Source organism: Thalassophryne amazonica, chromosome 16, assembly GCF_902500255.1.
Source record: "Thalassophryne amazonica chromosome 16, fThaAma1.1, whole genome shotgun sequence".
Taxonomy (NCBI): Eukaryota; Metazoa; Chordata; class Actinopteri; order Batrachoidiformes; family Batrachoididae; genus Thalassophryne; species Thalassophryne amazonica.
Window position 1 is genome coordinate 9,324,308 of NC_047118.1, and position 22,667 is coordinate 9,346,974.

The window sequence follows — 22,667 nt, forward strand, 5'->3', positions numbered from 1 at the left end:
ATGTTTACAGACAGTTTTTAAACTGTACTATATATATATATATATATATATATATATCCATTTGCAGTACATATTTCATATTTAAACATTTTTAATGGTGTATAAGATTTCTTGTTTTTTTTTTTGTGGGTGTACAGTAGCTCTGTGCAAGCACCTACAATTTTATTGTACCCCTGGTACAATGACAATAAAGACTATTCTGTTCTATAAAAAATACATATTGCTTGCTGAGTTTGTTCTGCCAACACACTGGAATTGGCAGAACAAACTGATACTGAGGAGGGCCAAAGTCAGCTGTCACTCATTATGTCACACCCCTCTCAGTTGCCCCTCCAGCCAGATCAGTGTCAAAATTCAGAAACTGAAAAAAATCTGATTTGAAAATTGGCGGGGGGCGGGAGATCTGAAAACCGAAAGCAATAGGGTTTGAGTCCAAGCAGTTGCCAAATTGAATCAAAATGATGTTTCCAAAGAGAAACTTTGCTTATACTGTACTTATTTTTAGTTTGAATAGATTGTGATATTTTTCAAGGGCAAAAGTTCAATTTTTGAGCTTGAGTTTTGTTTTTATTTTAAAGAACAAAACGTTTGTCCCAGATTTGGCACCAAGGTGCCAAAACACATGAAAGACAGTGGAGGTAGTGTTACAACATGGACATGTACCGACTCTCTTGTAATTTCTCGATGATGTGACAGCTGATAAAAGTAAAAGGACAAATTCTAAAGTACTGAGGAGCTGCTGGTGCTGTGTTCACTGGCCCTCCGTCATTTGAAAGCGTCAGTAGTGACTCACAGATTATCACCTCGTTGCTGCTTAAAACGGCCTCGTTTCTGCTTAATGGCCTAGTCACACGGCACACGACGATTCCTGAACGAAGGGAAAAAGTAAAATACGTCACAATATGTTGAGAAAAGGTGGACGAAAGAGCTTTATCATCGAACAGCCTGCAAAGCAAGAGCACAAAAGGGACGAAAGAGGAACTTAAAACCAAAGCTAACGATCCCGACGCTTTAAAACACGCCTGGAGCCACAGCTGGAGCAGTGTGTGTCTGTATCTCTGAGTTCCAGGACTCGGTGCTGGGACGGAGCTCATAGCGCCTGAGTCCTGGAGAAACTGCAAACAGAAGCTGTGGAGATCTGTGCGCACATCAGTGGACCACCTGCTCTGGTTCCTCGTCCAGAACAAAAGAGGGATCAACTCCTTCATCATCAGAACCCTCACTGTCCGCTGCGCGCTCGCTCCAATTAAAAAAAAAAACTGTATAAGTGTAATGATGATTGAATATATCAGAGCAGTAAATTAATCAGTCCGTGTTAACCCGAACGTGCATTGACTCACATGTGCGGTTATTCCACCAGCTGCAGCTGATCCACAACGTGAATTCTTCCTTCCAGAACACCGCTTTATATAATCATTTTGATTCATCTACCTGTTGCCACATGTACACAAGGGCTGGATTGTCATTCCTACACTCATATTTTTATATTTAATAAAAAATAATAAGCATTGAGGGCCCCAGCAACTAGAGAAGGCCAAGGAGACGCCCAGGTTTCACCTGGCTGTGGTAGAAATATGGTTCATTTTGAGAGGTTGGAAAGAATCTGTTGTCTGTATGTGTTTTTTTTTTTTTTTTTTTGGGGGGGGGGGGGTGTTGCCTTTCAAAGCATTTCCACAGTGTGGTGGATGTGGAGATAAGAGGTAACAGTGCATACTCCAGGACCTGACCGGAGATATCAAAGCCTTGTTGCTCTTTTGTCGAGATCTTTGCCCAGACTGGTGTGTTCTTGCTTCTTGCCCAGTTAAACCTCATGTAGAGGTTTATTTAAGATTTGAGATGTGCATGTGAGAATGTGTACAACTCAAACATGTGAATTCTGGGATCTTGCTGTTCTATACACCTGCAACTTCACGCATAATTCTTAGGATTATGATAAATAATATAAATATTTAGCTGAGAAATTGCAGAATTTATGCTGCAGCCCAAATGTGTTTTTGCCAGAGTACAATGTAGATGATTGGAAAACTGCATACTACTTGAGAGACGAACAGTAAATTGATTAAGGTATTTCTTTCTGCTCTCATCACACATAAAATTGCAGAGATCAATACTCCATATTCTGCAAAAGTACCCATGACAGTCACGGCATTATCTGTGACAAAGCTTGAATCTATTTTTATTCATCATTATCGGCGCCTAACCTGACACACAAACAAAAATTGGATAATGCAGACGATCGGGACCTTAGTCTAGAGAGTCGGGCTCAGCATCGTGATGCCCTCAGCGGACGTTCAAATGGAAGTTTTAATAACAATTCTTCTCGGCCTGCACACTGACAGTTGATTAGATTAGCTGTAAGTGAGACACGCTCTCACCGAAGCCGTTATGTCAGCAGCACTCCGCTGGTGATTGAGAGCATTCCCGCTGAAAACTGCAAGGTAGCACACAGAAAACTCAGCATGCTTGAAGTAAATATGATAAATGTTGACTTTAAGATACTTTGTTACAGGTTCAGACGCTTGGCTTGATTAATCTTTAACATTTTCATGACAGATTAGCAACAACATGCCAGATTGCTGATATTTGTTGCTGATATTTTATGTGTCACCACTTTGTGTTATTTTGTTTATATTGTTGGACTATATTCTGAAGATGGGGAAAGCTCCAGGGATTTGTGGCATTGGAGCTGAGCTCCTCTGGGGGAGCTCAGAGTCACTTAGAGTTGCCTAAAAGCAGATGGATAAACAAAGTTTCTTTTTTTTTTTTTCTTGTTAATATGTCAGTCTGTCTCAAGATGCTAACCCTGGTCCAGGTCCTGAACATGTAGCTACTTTAGTATTTCAAATGAGGAACTGGGACTTTGGTAAGCTTTAAAGTAAAAATCATTGAAGTTTTGAAAAGTTTGATGAACATCAATTCCTCTGCCATCATTAAAGTTTGACAGAGGTTTTCTTTATGTAATAAAAGTCATGCAGAGTCATGACCTGTGATCGTGCATTCCTACTGCACGGAAACACAGCAATTGGTATAAAAAATAATGTTTATGAGTTCAATAGTACGAATATTTCATGGGGTGAAAGATGGAACGTACCATCTTCGTACGTCTTTAAACCGGTTGCACCACTCCTTAATCTGTGTGATGCCCATAGGATCGTCACCGAAAGCCGTCTGAATCTTCTAAATGGTTTCCACCTGGCTGTCGCTCAGTTTCTGGCAAAACTTGATGCAGTAGCGCTGCTCCAGTCGTTCCGCCATTTTTCTTGCAATGAAAATCTACCAAGAGCGCAACACATGTCCTCACACAAAGGCTGCCAACCAGCAAATGACGCAATCGACAGGCGTGAAAAAGTTCACGCATGCGCACGAAGGTTCAAGGTTGGCTCATGCAAGCACACGTGATTCAAATCCATCAGGTTTTTGCAAAAAATAAAAAGGTCCAATACTTTTCTAACAGACCTCTTATAATAGCAGTTAATTTTAGCATCTGTGTGTTGAATATCAAATATGTTTAGCTCGGGCGGGATCGGTTTTCGCCCAAGTGTATAAACTGGCAATATGTGGGTTATTGATGCTTCATTTTCTTGGCTATGTTTGTAAAATGAAATTGTTAAATGGTAAACCGGCTTAGCTAGTTTGCGCAGAAATGCTAACAGTAGTCTCAGCAACCTATAACTATATTTTTGACAATATACTGCTATGATTATGTGTTATAAGTCCTTTTTCAAAGTGTAGATTGGTGTTTGCATGCTAATGCCATTAGTCAGTGGACTCTGCGGCTTTACAGATAGCCAGGTGACCAAAATGTTAGCTTTTCTAATGAATGAGTGTGTTTCATGTGAAATTACGGCACCTGTTGTTCATATTTTGTTGACTTTAGAGGACTGTTGATTTGGTTTACTCTTACTGAATGACGTTATTCTGACAGTCTGCTTTTAAGTTGCAGATCTTAGCGCATTAAAGGTCATAACGTTGACAGATGGCTCTCGTGATATGATCGCATGATGGTGCAATGCTGAAATTGTAAGCAAAGGCAGTTAGTGTGGAAAACACAGCTGGGAACAGTTCCACAATGACTGAATCACTGAGACACACGTGGAGAAATTGAGTGGTCAGTTTGTCATACATCATTTAAAAAAAAAACTTAAATTGGAGTGCTGTTTGAATGGCTGAGTCAGTCTGCGTCAGTTATTGATTTGGAGTGTTTGTTGGATGAATGTGTGAGACAGTTCACATAATTTGAACAGAAAATGTTTTTTATAGGACTGAATAAAGCTCCATATTCATTCTGATTGTTTGACTTCTGTGGTCTGGTCTATATTGTTTAAATGTAGGCCGTGGATGTTGTTATGGTAACCGTAAGAATGTGTTGGTAGATTATTATTACGGCGGTGATGTGACACACTAATACCCCAAATATCCTAAATCTTCCAGAGATACATGAACTGAAAGAATAAGTGAAACAAGAAATGTTGGTTGATATGAACGTAGTAAAAAACAAAAAGTCCTGTTCTCCCTGTAAGAGAGTTGAACCTTGGTCTCCCACATGATGGATAATCATCATCATCATCAATTTTATTTATATAGCGCCAAATCACAACAAACAGTTGCCCCAAGGCGCTTTATATTGTAAGGCAAGGCCATACAATAATTACGTAAAAACCCCAACGGTCAAAACGACCCCCTGTGAGCAAGCACTTGGCGACAGTGGGAAGGAAAAACTCCCTTTTAACAGGAAGAAACCTCCAGCAGAACCAGGCTCAGGGAGGGGCAGTCTTCTGCTGGGACTGGTTGGGGCTGAGGGAGAGAACCAGGAAAAAGACATGCTGTGGAGGGGAGCAGAGATCAATCACTAATGATTAAATGCAGAGTGGTGCATGGATGGGGATACAAAAAAGAAAAGAGGGTATTTAATAAAATGATGAGGTGTTTTGAGTTCTAAAATAGATTTACACTCAGTGTCCTTGTTAGAAAATACACACTTGACCATTTAATTCATGGCTTCACTATGAGTCTGTCCCTGATCAGCTACAGTATGACGGCTGTGCTCAGATGATCACGTCATTCCTTCCAAACCATTGAACAGGTCTGAGATGTGCCTCAACTCAGCTGTAAGACAAGCATTCAAAGACAGGTTCGACAAATGATGAAATCAGTTAAAGATCACAAAAAATGAAATAATGTCTGATAGTTTTTACTTTTCTAATTAAACTGATGTTGAAGATGGTCTTTTAAAAATCAAACTCTTCTCTTAAAGGTCCCCTGTAACCTTTCCAACCCGGAGAAAACACTCAAAATGAATGACGACCCAAATGAACCCATCTAAGAGCTAAACCAATGAATGATTTGTTTGAATTAAGATCCAGTGTGCTCATGTTTTTAGTTAACCTTTGCTGTTCACAGAATATTTCATTCATTACAGAATGTGTCACCTCCAGATAACAATCCACCTCCAAACCTCATGTCAAGCTGCTGGTAACTGAAAGAAACGGATATTTGAAATCCCAACCCTGTTATCTTTCTTGGAATCCATCATCACACATACTTGGTTATATGGCCAAATGTGATCCCTCAACCCGTAATACCGATGCAAACTGTTTATTAAGAAATGCTGCTTAAGAGAATTGCTAATATTTTTTTTAAATATTCTTGTTGGTGAATAATTACAATCAATTTATTTATTCATAAATTACTTGTAATTCATGAATAAATAACAAGTAATTCACTAAACAGATGTAGTAATTTCATTAGTTATGTCACATGCCACTTATTTTGCTTGTGTGTCTACCAGAATCAGTTTTATTGACCAAGTATTTGTGCACATACAAAGAATTTGATTGTGGTTTAGCAGAGCTCTCTTAGTACTTACATGGTAAATACTCTCTTCTTCACCTCTCTACCACATTCTCCATTACAGTTAACCCCAAGTATTTAAACTCATCTGCTTTCCCCACTTCTACTCCTTATAACCGCACTATTCCACTGGGCTCCCTCACATTGCTCCTACTGACTTTCATTCCCCTTCTCTCCAGAGTATATCTCCATTTCTCCAGGCTAGACTCAACCTGCTCTCTACTCTCACTACAGATCACAATGTCATCTACAAACATCATAGTCCATGGGGACTCCTGTCCGATCTCAAACATCAACCTGTCCATCACCATTGCAAACAAGAAAGGACTCAGAGCTGATCCTTGGTGTAATCCCACCTCCACCTTGAATGAGTTTGCCATTCTTACTACGCATCTCACCGCTGTCACACCATCCTTGTACATGTCCTGCCTTACCCTCACATACGAGGGCTGTCCGTAAAGTATAAGTCCTTTTTATTTTTTTCAAAAACTATATGGATTTCATTCATATGTTTTTACGTCAGACATGCTTGAACCCTCGTGCACATGCGTGAGTTTTTCCATGCCTGTCGGTGACGTCATTCGCCTGTGAGCACTCCTTGTGGGAGGAGTCGTCCAGCCCCTCGTTGGAATTCCTTTGTCTGAGAAGTTGCTGAGAGACTGGCGCTTTGTTTGATCAAAATTTTTTCTAAACCTGTGAGACACATCGAAGTGGACATGGTTCGAAAAATTAAGCTGGTTTTCAGTGAAAATTTTAACAGCTGATGAGAGATTTTGAGGTGATTCTGTCGCTTTAAGGACTTTTCACGGTGCGAGACGTCGCGCAACGCTCTCAGGCAGCGTCATCAGCCTGTTTCAAGCTTAAAACCTCCACATTTCAGGCTCTATTGATCCAGGACGTCGTGAGAGAACAGAGACGTTTCAGAAGAAGTCGGTTTCAGCATTTTATCCGGATATTCCACTGTTAAAGGAGATTTTTTTTAATGAAAGACGTGCGGACGGGTCCGCGCGTCGGGACGCAGCCGACGCGGCGGCACAGGAAAAACACCTCCGTGTTGATAACCATTTGTTAAAATCCAGTTGGCTTTTGATGGCTTTCAGTGGAGTGAGTATATGAGAAATTGTTTATCAGCTGGAGATGTTCCAACTTGTCCTCAAGGCTTCCAACAGAGGTGTTTTTCCTGTGGCGGAGCGTCGCGGCGGCTGCGAGCCGACGCTGCAATCCGCCCGCACGTCTTTCATTATAGATGCTCGGTACAGTGCTGCAACGCAGCTGAACGGTATGTCACCACTGTAACGCAGGTATTATTACACATACACCTCCTAAGTCTGCAGCAGGTATGATGTGGAAATGTTTGCCCAGCACATGACAACATAAATAAACATGTAACTCACCTCCGGTACCTCGCGTTCCACAGCGCAGTGCAAACAGCTGGTCAATTCCCTTTCACCCAGCTGTGCTGTGTGCTGGCAATGTCGATCAGCTGACAAAAGCATAATCCACCTCTGGTTTAAACAAAATCCCATGTAAAGCGCCGTCCTGCACCGATAATACAACTGCAGTTGTGTTAAGATGCATATTAAGTGAAATGGCCACAAAAAGAGTTTAAAAAAGAGAAAGTCCACTGGCTGCATCTGAAAGTTGCACACATGTGGGAAGTTGGTGCACTGCCACCAGCAGTTCAACAGCAGTTAGGAGTCCAACCGGACGAATAAAATGTAGCAATGTAAGTATATACTGATCAAACACCTAAAGGGATTTTTGACCGGACTAACAGCAGGCGGTCACTGACAGCTCTCAGCCTGTTTGTGCGCTTTCTGGATGTGGAGTGGCTGGTACAGCGTTTATGAACACATATACACACAGCTGAGTGAACATTTCCGCCACACACTCGCACACTGCTTTGATCACCTGTTCTACACACAGAGGCACATGCGGCTCATTCAGCCATTATGAACACACTCTGATCACCTGTTCTACGCACGTACATGCGGGAACTCCGTCATGTGAGACATACACTGATGAGAGGTCAATGTAGTGCTGGGAATGTGAGGGCGAGCGGAGATTTGACTGGGTGAGTGAGTTGTTGAGTGACAGCTCCAATGTTGGTGCTGTCTGACAGCAGTCTGTGCCATGTGAATGTTGTCTGAAATATGTTTGGGCTGCATCCTGCAGGTGTGCACTACAACCCCTGGCAAAAATTATGGAATCACCGACCTCAGAGGATGTTCATTCAGTTGTTTAATTTTGTAGAAAAAAAGCAGATCACAGACATGACACAAAACTAAAGTCATTTCAAATGGCAACTTTCTGGCTTTAAGAAACACTATAAGAAATCAAGAAAAAAAGATTGTGGCAGTCAGTAACGGTTACTTTTTTAGACCAAGCAGAGGAAAAAATTATGGAATCACCCTGTAAATTTTCATCCCCCAAATTAACACCTGCATCAAATCAGATCTGCTCGTTGACATTGACCCTATGTGTCTTTTTGCAAGGAATGTTTTTGCAGTTTTTGCTCTATGGCAAGATGCATTATCATCTTGAAAAATGATTTCATCATCCCCAAACATCCTTTCAATTGTCTAAAATATCAACATAAACTTGTGCATTTATTGATGATGTAATGACAGCCATCTCCCCAGTGCCTTTACCTGACATGCAGCCCCATATCATCAATGACTGTGGAAATTTACATGTTCTCTTCAGGCAGTCATCTTTATAAATCTCATTGGAAAGGCACCAAACAAAAGTTCCAGCATCATCACCTTGCCCAATGCAGATTCGAGATTCATCACTGAATATGACTTTCATCCAGTCATCCACAGTCCACAATTGCTTTTCCTTAGCCCATTATAACCTTGTTTTTTTCTGTTTAGGTGTTAATGATGCCTTTCGTTTAGCTTTTCTGTATGTAAATCCCATTTCCTTTAGGCGGTTTCTTACAGTTCGGTCACAGACGTTGACTCCAGTTTCCTCCCATTCGTTCCTCATTTGTTTTGTTGTACATTTTTCGATTTTTGAGACATATTGCTTTAAGTTTTCTGTCTTGACGCTTTGATGTCTTCCTTGGTCTACCAGTATGTTTGCCTTTAACAACCTTCCCATGTTGTTTGTATTTGGTCCAGAGTTTAGACACAGCTGACTGTGAACAACCAACATCTTTTGCAACATTGCATGATGATTTACTCTCTTTTAAGAGTTTGATAATCCTCTCCTTTGTTTCAATTGACATCTCTCGTGTTGGAGCCATGATTCATGTCAGTCCACTTGGTGCAACAGCTCTCCAAGGTGTGTTCACTCCTTTTTAGATGCAGACTAACGAGCAGATCTGATATGATGCAGGTGTTAGTTTTGGGGATGAAAATTTACAGGGTGATTCCATAATTTTTTCCTCAGAATTGAGTGATTCCATATTTTTTTTCCTCTGCTTGGTCTAAAAAAGTAACCGTTACTGACTGCCACAATCTTTTTTTCTTTGATTTCTTATAGTGTTTCTTAAAGCCAGAAAGTTGCCATTTGAAATGACTTTAGTTTTGTGTCATGTCTGTGATCTGCTTTTTTTCTACAAAATTAAACAACTGAATGAACATCCTCCGAGGCCGGTGATTCCATAATTTTTGCCAGGGGTTGTAGGCAGTCCGGATGTGTTCGGACCAAGGCTGGCTACTCCTCTTTTCCTTTCAACTGCGTTGGATTATGGAAATATTTGCCGTGTTGGAATGGCTCGTCCACATTCTTGCTCTGTGTGACGGGGACCTTACTAATCTCTTGCTCTTCCTGATTTTCTCTCTCCACATCATCCAGCCTTTTCTCTCTCTCATTTTCTTCATTCATCAGCTCCTCAAAATATTCCCTGCACCTTCTCAACACACTCATCACTTGTCAGCACATTACCATCTGCATCTTTTACCACCCCAACTTGCTGCACATCGTTTCCAATTCTGTCCCTTTGTGTGGCCAATCGGTACAAGTCCTTTTCTCCTTCCTTACTGTTCAACTTCTTGTACAGCTCGCTAAATGCCTTTTCCTTAGCTTTTCCCCTCCATCCAGTGCCCCTCTCACCTGCTGAATGAATCTCACATAACAGTCTTCCTCCTTCAGCTTCCACAATCTGATCCTTTGAGCTCTCATGCTCTTCTTCTTCACCTCTGAAGTCATCCTACAAACCACCATCCTGTGCTGTCTAGCTACACTCTGTCCTGCCACCACCATACAGTCTCCAATTTCTTTTAGTTTGCATATCTTACAAAGAATGTAGTCCACCTGTGTGCACCTTCCTCCACTCTTGTATTTCACCATGTGTGCTCCTCCCTTTTCTTAAAGTAGGTATTCACCACAGCCATTTCCATCCTTCTTGCAAAATCAACTACCATTCATGTCCGTGGGCATCGAGGGCCGAGACACTGCAGGTTTTCCATGTAACCAATCACCTCAGCAGGTGGGTTGCTGATGAGCTTCTGCTCTGAACATAAACACCTGGTTGTCAATGAAATCGCCTGCTGAGACACCTGATCATTAATGAAATCACCTGCTGAGGCGATTGGTTGCACGGAAAACCTGCAGTGTCTCGGCCCTTTATGGCACATGATTGCCCACATACCCATTACTTCCTCATCACCTCTGTTCCCTTCAAAAACATGCCCATTGAAGTCTGCTGCAATCACCACTCTTTCATGTTTGGGCACACTTTCCACCACCTCATCTAACTCACTGCAGAAATCTTCTTTCTCCTTTGTCTCACAACCTACCTGTGGGGCATATGCACTGATGATATTCATCATCACCCCTTCGATTTCAAACTTCACACTCATGTCAGACATTCGCTTAACCTCTATCACACTCTTAATATACTCTTCCTTTAAAATGATCTTGGCACCATTTCTCTTTCTATCCACACCACGATACAACAACTTGAACCCATCGCCTGTGCCCCTTGTTTTTCTTCCCTTCTACTTGATATAGTTTAAAGGGATTGCTCTGAGGAGTTGGATTGTGTGTCTGTGGATATGGAGTTGTGGTGTAGTATGATGTGTGATGAAGTCACGAATGGCAGAGAAGTATGTGAAAGAGTGGTGCAAGATATGTATGAGGATGTGAGGCATCACTGTAAAGTGCTTTGACCACAAAAGCACTATAAAAATGCAGTCCATTTATAATTTATTCAAAACAAATACTAAACAATGGAGGGGGAAAAAAAAAGCAGAGAACAGCATCAGGCTGCAGAGTCAGAGCTGCAGCATATTCATAAGGTTGCTTGGTCACATTGGTCCACTGCACAACATGTCATCATCAGTGTAATCGGATGAAGAATTTCATTAATTGAACTATACAGGAAGCATACGGATCCTGCAAACTCACATACAATTCCACATATCCACTTCTGTCTTTCTGTGTTTCACGCTTCATCTCCACATGTCCCAAACAGGCACACATAAAACACAGACAGACAAACTGTTTTCATATCTTGTACCCAGATGCACGCAGCTGTAAACAACCTCTGTAAAGGGATTAATCTGGCACGGGCTCAGACAGGCAGACAGACAGAGCTTGTGCACGCAGAGTGTCTGCAGCTGACTGATTATCTTGTCTGTTTGTGCGGATGCATTCTTCTCCTGCTATACGACCACGCCCTCCTTCTGCTCCCCTGTTGCCTCTTCATGTTAGGGTAACAAATGTCCCCCTTCTCCTGGGGGGGGTTAACACATCATATCATCATGTGTGCACAGGCCCAGAGAGGAACAGAAGTCAACATGTGCTCATCAGTTAAAGGTGGGTGTCTACAGAGAACAAACCTTGCAGCAGATTGGCCAGCCGTCAATCACACTGCCTGATCAATACAGCTTCAAGAATATGCTCTTTTTAAAAATATATTGTATGCACTCATGTCTCTGAGTACTTTACTCAGCACTACCTACGTTTACATGCCATTAATATTCGGGATAAGGTCAATATTCCGGTTTCTGAATCATTGGGAATAACCCGATTATGTGCTTAAGCAGACAGAGTTACTCCTGTACACATGGTCATTGGTATCATTTGGAATATCCCCATCTAAACAGCGACGCACGTCTTCCACCGGTGCTTGATTTGGTCTGGTGTTCGTGCAAATCCTGCTTCGCGTAACTTTTCAGCCACTTTCTTTTAAATGTCGCTGTCTCGGTACTTTCTACTATCAATAAAAGACATTCATGTCTTTCATGATACTAATGAAGTACTCAGGTTCCTCCTCGCTCCAAAAGTGTGGTGCTGTGCTGCGCATCTGGATTTCCCCATGCTTGTTTACCTCTGCTTCTGTGGTGTCCGGCGGGTTGCGCGCGCCGCATACAAGTAGTTGCCGTACTCAAAAGACCAAGATTCCTTGCGGATAAGACATGTGCAGAACACAAAATAATGTTCCTTTCTTTTTTTTTTTGAACTTTTTATTTTCAAAAGTTTTTAACACACAATAAGAACATTCCCTGAGGCAAGAGTGATGGAATCGATCTTAATATACAAATTCAATGTACACAATGTTGCAAGATAAATACAGTAAAATAAATTGTTTAAAGCTACAAATGCCATAGTAGGAAGAAAAAAGTGTATATATATATATATATATATATATATATATATATATATATATATATATATATATATATACGAGGTCTGTCCATAAAGTATTGTACCTTTTTATTTTTTTCAAAAACTATATGGATTTCGTTCATATGTTTTTACGTCAGACATGCTCACAAGACCTGGACATCAGCCATTTTCCGGCAGATTTCACTTTTAACAAGAGATTTTGTCATGGAAAGCCGCGCGGAGGCTTCGCGCGTCACGACCGATTCGCTGATGAAGCGAGACAAAGGAACACCTCCGTTTCGGAGTGTTAGAGGACAAGTTGGGACATGTCCAGCTCTCCACAAGTTCTTTTATACTCACTCGACTGGTAAGCACTGAAAGCTGAGATAGACATGTCCCAACTTGTCCTCTAACACTCCGAAACGGAGGTGTTCCTTTGTCTCGCTTCATCAGCGAATCGGTCGTGACGCGCGAAGCCTCCGCGCGGCTTTCCATGACAAAATCTCTTGTTAAAAGTGAAATCTGCCGGAAAATGGCTGATGTCCAGGTCTTGTGATAACCAGAGAAAGAGCACACGATGGTCTCGCATCCACAGAGCCATCAGCTTAGAAATGATCCAGTGGTTTGTGCCGCGACGTCGCAGCTCGCAGCGCAGCGCACCAACCGTCTTTAAAGGGGTCCTTAAACCTGTAGGTAAAGTCCTTATTCTCTGTGAAGCCCATAAAATTTTCACTGAAAGCCAGATAAATTTTTTGAATGGTTTCCAGGTGCCAGTCTCTAACAGCTTCTGAAAAAATTCTGATGGAAAAAAAGTCCTTTTCATTCCGCCATTTCCAGACAATGAAAATCCGACGAGGGGGCGGGACCACTCCTTCCACAAGGCGTGCTCACAGGCGAATGACGTCACTGACAGGCGTGGAAAAACTCGTGCATGCGCACAAGGGTTCAAGCATGTCTGACGTAAAAACATATGAATGAAATCCATATAGTTTTTGAAAAAAATAAAAAGGTACGATACTTTATGGACAGACCTCGTATATATATCCATACACCTACATACCCACAAATATGTACATATACACACACATACACTCAACAAAAATATAAATGCAACACTTTTGGTTTTGCTCCCATTTTGTATGAGATGAACTCAAAGATCTAAAACTTTTTCCACATACACAATATCACCATTTCCCTCAAATATTGTTCACAAACCAGTCTAAATCTGTGATAGTGAGCGCTTCTCCTTTGCTGAGATAATCCATCCCACCTCACAGGTGTGCCATATCAAGATGCTGATTAGACACCATGATTAGTGCACAGGTGTGCCTTAGACTGTCCACAATAAAAGGCCACTCTGAAAGGTGCAGTTTTATCACACAGCACAATGCCACAGATGTCGCAAGATTTGAGGGAGCGTGCAATTGGCATGCTGACAGCAGGAATATCAACCAGAGCTGTTGCTCGTGTATTGAATGTTCATTTCTCTACCATAAGCCGTCTCCAAAGGCGTTTCAGAGAATTTGGCAGTACATCCAACCAGCCTCACAACCGCAGACCACGTGTAACCACACCAGCCCAGGACTTCCACATCCAGCATGTTCACCTCCAAGATCGTCTGAGACCAGCCACTCGGACAGCTGCTGAAACAATCGGTTTGCATAACCAAAGAATTTCTGCACAAACTGTCAGAAACCGTCTCAGGGAAGCTCATCTGCATGCTCGTTGTCCTCATCGGGGTCTCGACCTGACTCCAGTTCGTCGTCGTAACCGACTTGAGTGGGCAAATGCTCACATTCGCTGGCGTTTGGCACGTTGGAGAGGTGTTTTCTTCACGGATGAATCCCAGTTCACACTGTCCAGGGCAGATGGCAGACAGCGTGTGTGGCATTGTGTGGGTGAGCGGTTTTCTGATGTCAATGTTGTGGATCGAGTGGCCCATGGTGGCGGTGGGGTTATGGTATGGGCAGGCGTCTGTTATGGACAAAGAACACAGATGCATTTTATTGATGGCATTTTGAATGCACAGAGATACCGTGACAAGATCCTGAGGCCCATTGTTGTGCCATACATCCAAGAACATCACCTCATGTTGCAGCAGGATAATGCACGGCCCCATGTTGCAAGGATCTGTACACAATTCTTGGAAGCTGAAAATGTCCCAGTTCTTGCATGGCTGGCATACTCACCGGACATGTCACCCATTGAGCATGTTTGGGATGCTCTGGACCGGCGTATACAACAGTGTGTACCAGTTCCTGCCAATATCCAGCAACTTCGCACAGCCATTGAAGAGGAGTGGACCAACATTCCACAGGCCACAATTGACAACCTGATCAACTCTATGCGAAGGAGATGTGTTGCACTACATGAGGCAAATGGTGGTCACACCAGATACTGACTGGTATCCCCCCCCCCCAATAAAACAAAACTGCACCTTTCAGAGTGGCCTTTTATTGTGGGCAGTCTAAGGCACACCTGTGCACTAATCATGGTGTCTAATCAGCATCTTGATATGGCACACCTGTGAGGTGGGATGGATTATCTCAGCAAAGGAGAAGTGCTCACTTGTTGTGGCTGGTGTGCCTGGCTGGCTTTTGTGTGTCTTCTGTTTCTGTCTTTTGGTTTTCCTCCCAGGTGGTGCGCATTTGGGACTGAGTGGCTGTGTAGCTGAGTTTATCAGGACCTCACCCTGATCACCTGAGGCTGATCACGTGCAGCTCGTCAGGACTCACAGCTGTGGTGCATCTACGCGGATTGGAACATGGTGGCATTTAAGTCTGGAGTGCACAGTGTGTGTTTGCCAGAGACTCGACCTTGTGACCAGACGGGTGAGATCGTCGTCTTGAGAGCCATCTCATCATCAGTGGATGCAGAGAACGTCCAGGTTTGATGCATGGTCTGTGAAAGAGGAGAGGGTGAGGTCTCACGCTCATCAGCACACTTCCTGAGGTACGTTAGATTTTGTGACTAACATTTATACAGTCAGTAAATGTGGTGTCCCTCACACCTTATTATATTGAGCTGTTATGTTAGTCATTTTAATTAGCTTCCACTGCAGTGAGTTTGTGAACAGGATGTTCCATGCCTGCAGGGTGGGAAGCTGATTAGTAATTCAGCCAGGAAGTGTTTGCTGTTTGTACACCTTTGAGCGGTCTCTCTGTGTGTAGAGTGTGGACTCACAAGATGATTTCTTCATTCACAGACTTGGTTTGTCGCAGCCACCTGGGGGGTGTCGGCGGGGTCCTTGGGTCCGAACTGGTTCTGGCTCCGGACCGTTAGCGCTGCTGGGAGCGCACCGCAATCCACCACGCCAGACCGCGCACTTATTTGTTGTATTTTTGATCACATCACTGTTATGTATTAAATTCAGTTATCCTTTGTACCGTGCTCTGCTTATTTCATACTGGGTCCTTCAAACGCTGGTCGGTTCTCCGGGCTGCGTCCGACACATAACACTCACTATCACAGATTTAGACTGGTTTGTGAACAATATTTGAGGGAAATGGTGATATTGTGTATGTGGAAAAAGTTTTAGATCTTTGAGTTCATCTCATACAAAATGGGAGCAAAACCAAAAGTGTTGCGTTTATATTTTTGTTGAGTGTACGTACATACACGTGTGTGTATATATATAAACATATATACATACATACATATGTAAAAAATTGAGACAAAGGCAGCATTTACCAAAATAAAAATAAATGTTAAAAGTGTTGTGTGGGCCGCCAGAAGAGGAGGTACTGCTGGCCCACCACCAGAGGGCGCCCTGTCTGGAGTGCGGGCTCCAGGCACCAGAGGGCGCAGCGCCTCACAGGAGCAGCCAGGGTGACAGCTGTCACGCATCACCTGCAACAGCTGTTACCAATCACCTGATCAGCAGGGGTACATCAGCAGGACGAAGTCTCCACCTCTTTGCCGAGATATCGCTCTACCTGGAAGGTAACGTTCTCAGCTGACTGTGTGATCTTTCGACAGTAACCTTTTGTGACTTTTGTGCATTGTATAGCAGACTCTTTTTCCAACGAGAGGTGGAGGTAGTTTTCCTGCCGTGTGGATTGCTGGGTGCAAACGCGCCCACATTTAATTGTTTTTTTGTTCCTCGCCAGCAGTACCAGGTCCGACACGCGGAGGCAGTGGCCACCTGGGAGTTCGGGACTTGGCGGCTCCAGTATTCCCGGGGTCTGGTGGCGGAGGAAATCGTGTGGTTCCGGTTCTACTTTGGACAGACGTCTTCTATCTTCGAGCCTGCCCACACGACACCTTTTGTGATTTGGCTTTTTATCTATTGTTGTAATCTGTTGTGTTTGTTGTGCCCATTCACAACAGTAAAGTGTTGTTATTTGACTTCCTCCATTGTCCGTTCATTTGCGCCCCCTGTTTTGGGTCCGTGTACCTACACTTTCCCAACAAAAAGTGGAGATGACTGGGCAAATTGCAGATTATTTACAAATCACAATAGACTAGAAGATTCACATACCCAAGTAAAGTTTCACCATGTACCATCTTTGATTGAACTTGTCCAACTTGAGTTGTAGACATGCAGTCATTTTTTCCATTGTATACACCTGTTTAACCCTATTTTTCCACTCTGCAACCGATGGTGACAGAATCTCTGTCCAGTTGGCCGTAATGGTTGCGTATTAACCACTTGGCCACCACCCCCTTTACTCATCGCTACAAGTAGTAAAAAGTGCAAAATGTACTTTTGATCTGCAGTATAGTAGTCGGGTATTACTTGGAGGGTATATCTCTTTTAATTATTGTCTCCATTTCATCCCTGATCCCCTTCCAGTACTTCGCTATGACCGGACAGTCCCAGAGGATATGGGTCTGGTCTCCAATCATCCCACACTGTCGCCAGCATAGAGCTGCTGTGGGGTTTTTAACAAATCTAGAAATTACAAGTGGGGTGTGAAAAAATCGTATTATTATTTTCCAATTAAATTCTTTCCACGTTTGACTGTTGATTCCTTTGTGACTGTTCTCACACATCTTGTCCCATTGCACATCTTCTATTATAGAATCCAATTATAATGTTCCTTTCTATGGGGATATTCCTATGCACGTTTATATGACCTGATATTCAGGTTAGAAAAGGAGTAACCCAGGGGTCATATTCGGGTTTTTTTTTTTTTAAAAAAAAGGAATATGAGCATATTCGGGTTTTTGCGGGTGTTTACATGGCTGTGCGCAACCAGGTTATTGCTAATATTCCGGTTATGAAGGGTTATTGGCTGCATGTAAACGTACTGACTGCCAACTATGTCATTGGAAAGAAATCCTGTTTTTAAAAACTGCTATAAAAGAAATACAGTTGTGGTCAGAGGTTTACACACACTCATCATGGTCATGAATGTGGTGGTAATTCCAGGCTTTTAATGATGTCTTTGAATGGTTCTGTTCTCAGGGTGGAATGATTGTACAGCATACATCATTAATGGCTCTAAAAAACAAGAATTGGATGCACAACTTAGAACTTATTTTGAATCTTCTCTAATCCATGCAGGGTCATAATTATACATGTAGGTTCAAATATAGACACATTCACTTAAATACTTTAATACGTCTTGCTGAAGCTTCTACAGTGTCTTTCAATGTGACATGGCCTATTAACCCCTCGTTAGTGATCATGATTGACTACAACTGATAGTTTTGCTTTGTCTGATGAGAAGGTAACAATAATAATTTTCCCTATAACCCTTTCTGGATAAACACTTTCATCCTGGCAAGCAGACACTCAGAAACAGTCAGGAATGCTTGTTATTTTTCCAGAGCTGTGGACTTTAAGCCACCTCGGCTGTGCACACAGTTCGAGCATGACGCTGTGTTCAGTGGGCTCACCGCTGCACATGGAATAGATGACAGTTATGTTGCCCTCAGCTCTTAATGTTAACAGAGATTCTTTTTTTTCCAGAAGTGCGCTGAACCTGTCTGTGCAGAGGCTGTGTGAGCGAGAGCTACAGTCCCTACTCAAGGCTGCTTTTTTTAATTTATTTTGTTAAACAGGCTGTGTAAGTGTGGAGCAGCTGCCTTTCTTCCAGACTATGATTTTATTGCAACTTCATCAAATTTAACACAGTTATCACATTAAAAAAGTGAGCAACAAAAATCACACTTTATGTAAACTGTGCAATTAATCCATGGCTCACAGGCATGCCAAACTGTGGTGGGCAGTCCGTAAGGATCACGGATCTGTGATCCATTACACCACTACTATCTGATGTTCTTCTGGAGGACTTCAGAATGCCACTGGAAAGATTTTATGTCATGCGAACAGTTATTCAGCAAGACTCAGATGATATGAAATGACATGAATGAAGCAGTTCACTCTTATCATGTCCACATCTGCTGGCTCGGCGTGTCCAGCCGACCCCTCGCGCATGTTTGGGCCGACACACGTGTCCTGTGGATGGCACGCCGCAGAACAGACACTACTTCATATAGAACAGAGCTCATGTGGATGACGTGACATTCACATCACCCGCTGCATGTTATGATCTGACCGTCCGTTTCACCTGGGGCAGCCTGTCAATGTGTGCGCCGTGTACTCGCTCACTGCAGCCTGTTGCAACAGCGATATATGTTTTTATTTATGTCCACATGAGGACCGCAAGCAGACACACGTGCGTCACAGTGGACAGTTGTAAGTTCCTGTCCTTCAAAAGACGATATCTGTTCCCCAGCTGGGATGCCCAGAACCAGAGATCTCAACAGCAGCTGCTGTCAGTGGACACGCCCCCTGTCAGTTCAGCGCACAGACCAACGTGTCACTCTCTATTATGTGATCATTATTTTTTAGTAATTTGTTATGTAATTGTGTATGTAGGTAGTGTGGTACTTATTAATATACCTGTCCTGGCTGTGGGCTCTGTGTTTGTAATGTGACACGTCCTGTACACTGAGCAGTCATTTGTGTCACTGGTCAGCAGCTGGGAGGTGTCTCCCCATGCTGTGTGCGCTCTGACCTGCCTGTCCGGCCCGCATGTGTTCATGTCTGTACATACATACATATAAGCATTTTATGCAAGTGTGTTCCCCCCCCACACACACACACGCACACACACCACGTGCAGGGGGGAGCGGGGAGGCACGAAACACACATACGCCACATGTGTTTCGGGGGGAGCGCAGCACACAAGCACACGTATGAGACACATACACCACGTGTGTTACTTTTTGCAATGCCACACTCGTGGGGGCACTTAGACAAATTTCACATCCAGCTCGAAAGTATTTTTGTGCTAACAGTGCGAATGGCCACACATTTTCTAAGTGTCAGGCAAGCGGTGTTGGATGTTGGTGTGTGTCACCTGGAATTTGGCCCACAGCTGCCGTGAGAGGGATCGAATGGGCTCTCACAGGGCACTCGCTGTCTTTCAGCCACTGGTGTGTGTGAATAGTTGTAGCGACACGTGTACCAGGCATTGGAGGCAGCTATGATTTTTCACGAATGGCATGCAATTCCTCTTTCGTGCGCTAGTCGCCTTAAATCGTGTTATGTGTGAAGGGGCCCTAAGGAACTTTAGTATTACAATACCAAAGGGGCCCATTATTTATGCAGCCCATCATCCTGGCTTTTATATTTTTAATTAATTTATATCAAGTTGTAGAGATTTGCTTTGCATTTGAGTTTAAGGAAAATAATTTTTGAAATTTTCATACTGAGAAGCCTGATTTACTTTTTGTATTTTGAAATGGCATAAACAAATTAAAAAGTGTGAAATGCCAAGGGGCCAAATACCTTTGCAAGGATGTATGTTACATTCTCATTAGGTGCTGAGCCCACCTAATGGTTTATGCATGTGGGTGTTTGAAATAAAAATAAAAAAAAAAGCACTTTTAGTTTCATGCGTAAGCAGCCTGATAAATGTGTAATTTGTTCTCACCGGAGGGACCTTGTTCTGGCAGAACTCTTCTGCTATTAATGTGTTTCTTCCTTATGCGTTATTACATCGCATGTGTCATTCTGTTTCTCCAGAGTGTTCTCTTTATGGATGCAAGAATATTGCCTGAGGCCATGTTGGACTCTTGTTATTGTGCACTCTTGTTTATGCTGTCTTTATTCTTCGTGTCCTCTCACCTCCTCCTGTCTCTCTGTGTACACATATAGCTGCAGAGACTGAAGCGCTCCCTGTCTTTCAAGACTATGATGCGCAGTAAGAGCGTGGAGAACTTCTTCCAAAGATCCTACAGTGACGCTCGTCTGCCCCCGGATTTCATCACTGACCCGCCGCCTCCCTCTCCCCCACTGCTGCCTGGCTCACCGCTTGTCGGGGAGCGGTCACCGTCCATTTCACCATCGCTCAGCCCAAATCCTTCCATCAGCTCCCACTCGCCATCGCGCAACCTTTCCCCTTCACTGCCCATCAAGCCCCCCCATCCTCAGATTACCCACTGTTTCCAGGACCATGTTTTTCGCAAGCCCACCAACTGCCAGCACTGCAAGAACTTGATAGTAGGTGAGATGATTAATATATTGAGATATCCATCTTTTCCATCTCTATATTTCGCTCTACACATGGGCTCAAAAGGGCAGTGGAGCACTAAATTAAACTCGGAACCAGAACCTTAAAATTGCACAGTAAGATAATGAACATCAAATCAAATCAATTTTATTTATATAGTGCCAAATCACAACAAACAGTTGCCCCAAGGCGCTTTATATTGTAAGGCAAGGCCATACAATAATTACGGAAAAACCCCAACAGTCAAAACGACCCCCTGTGAGCAAGCACTTGGCGACAGTGGGAAGGAAAAACTCCCTTTTAACAGGAAGAAACCTCCAGCAGAACCAGGCTCAGGGAGGGGCAGTCTTCTGCTGGGACTGGTTGGGGCTGAGGGAGAGAACCAGGAAAAAGACATGCTGTGGAGGGGAGCAGAGATCAATCACTAATGATTAAATGCAGAGTGGTGCATACAGAGCAAAAAGAGAAAGAAACACTCAGTGCATCATGGGAACCCCCCAGCAGTCTAAGTCTATAGCAGCATAACTAAGGAATGGTTCAGGGTCACCTGATCCAGCCCTAACTATAAGCTTTAGCAAAAAGGAACGTTTTAAGTCTAATCTTAAAAGTAGAGAGGGTGTCTGTCTCCCTGATTCTGAATTGGGAGCTAGTTCCACAGGAGAGGAGCCTGAAAGCTGAAGGCTCTGCCTCCCATTCTACTCTTACAAACCCTAGGAACTACAAGTAAGCCTTCAGTCTGAGAGCGGAGCGCTCTATTGGGGTGATATGGTACTATGAGGTCCCTAAGATAAGATGGGACCTGATTATTCAAAACCTTATAAGTAAGAAGAAGAATTTTAAATTCTATTCTAGAATTAACAGGAAGCCAATGAAGAGAGGCCAATATGGGTGAAATATGCTTTCTCCTTCTAGTCCCCGTCAGTACTCTAGCTGCAGCATTTTGAATTAACAGAAGGCTTTTCAGGGAACTTTTAGGACAACCTGATAATAATGAATTACAATAGTCCAGCCTAGAGGAAATAAATGCATGAATTAGTTTTTCAGCATCACTCTGAGACAAGACCTTTCTAATTTTAGAGATATTGCGCAAATGCACAAAAGCAGTCTTACATATTTGTTTAATATGCGCTTTGAATGACATATCCTGATCAAAAATGACTCCAAGATTTCTCACAGTATTACTAGAGGTCAGGGTAATGCCATCCAGAGTAAGGATCTGGTTAGACACCATGTTTCTAAGATTTGTGGGGCCAAGTACAATAACTTCAGTTTTATCTGAGTTTAAAAGCAGGAAATTAGAGGTCATCCATGTCTTTATGTCTGTAAGACAATCCTGCAGTTTAGCTAATTGGTGTGTGTCCTCTGGCTTCATGGATAGATAAAGCTGGGTATCATCTGCGAAAATGTGAAAATTTAAGCAATGCCGTCTAATAATACTGCCTAAGGGAAGCATGTATAAAGTGAATAAAATTGGTCCTAGCACAGAACCTTGTGGAACTCCATAATTAACCTTAGTCTGTGAAGAAGATTCCCCATTTACATGAACAAATTGTAATCTATTAGATAAATATGATTCAAACCACCGCAGCGCAGTGCCTTTATACCTATGGCATGCTCTAATCTCTGTAATAAAATTTTATGGTCAACAGTATCAAAAGCAGCACTGAGGTCTAACAGAACAAGCACAGAGATGAGTCCACTGTCTGAGGCCATAAGAAGATCATTTGTAACCTTCACTAATGCTGTTTCTGTACTACGATGAATTCTAAAACCTGACTGAAACTCTTC

At 42.8% G+C, this 22,667-nt stretch overlaps 1 protein-coding gene across 2 annotated transcripts in view; it reads left to right on the forward strand.

Annotated features, from left to right (window-relative positions):
• The window catches only part of LOC117528505 (SH3 and cysteine-rich domain-containing protein 2-like), a 94,631-nt gene that overhangs the window by 17,141 nt on the left and 54,823 nt on the right, over positions 1 to 22,667 (forward strand). For both annotated transcript variants that reach the window (XM_034191146.1, XM_034191145.1), the window contains exon 2: positions 20,525 to 20,873. In XM_034191146.1, coding sequence (XP_034047037.1) covers positions 20,525 to 20,873 — 349 coding nt within the window. The remainder of the gene's footprint in view (positions 1 to 20,524; positions 20,874 to 22,667) is intronic.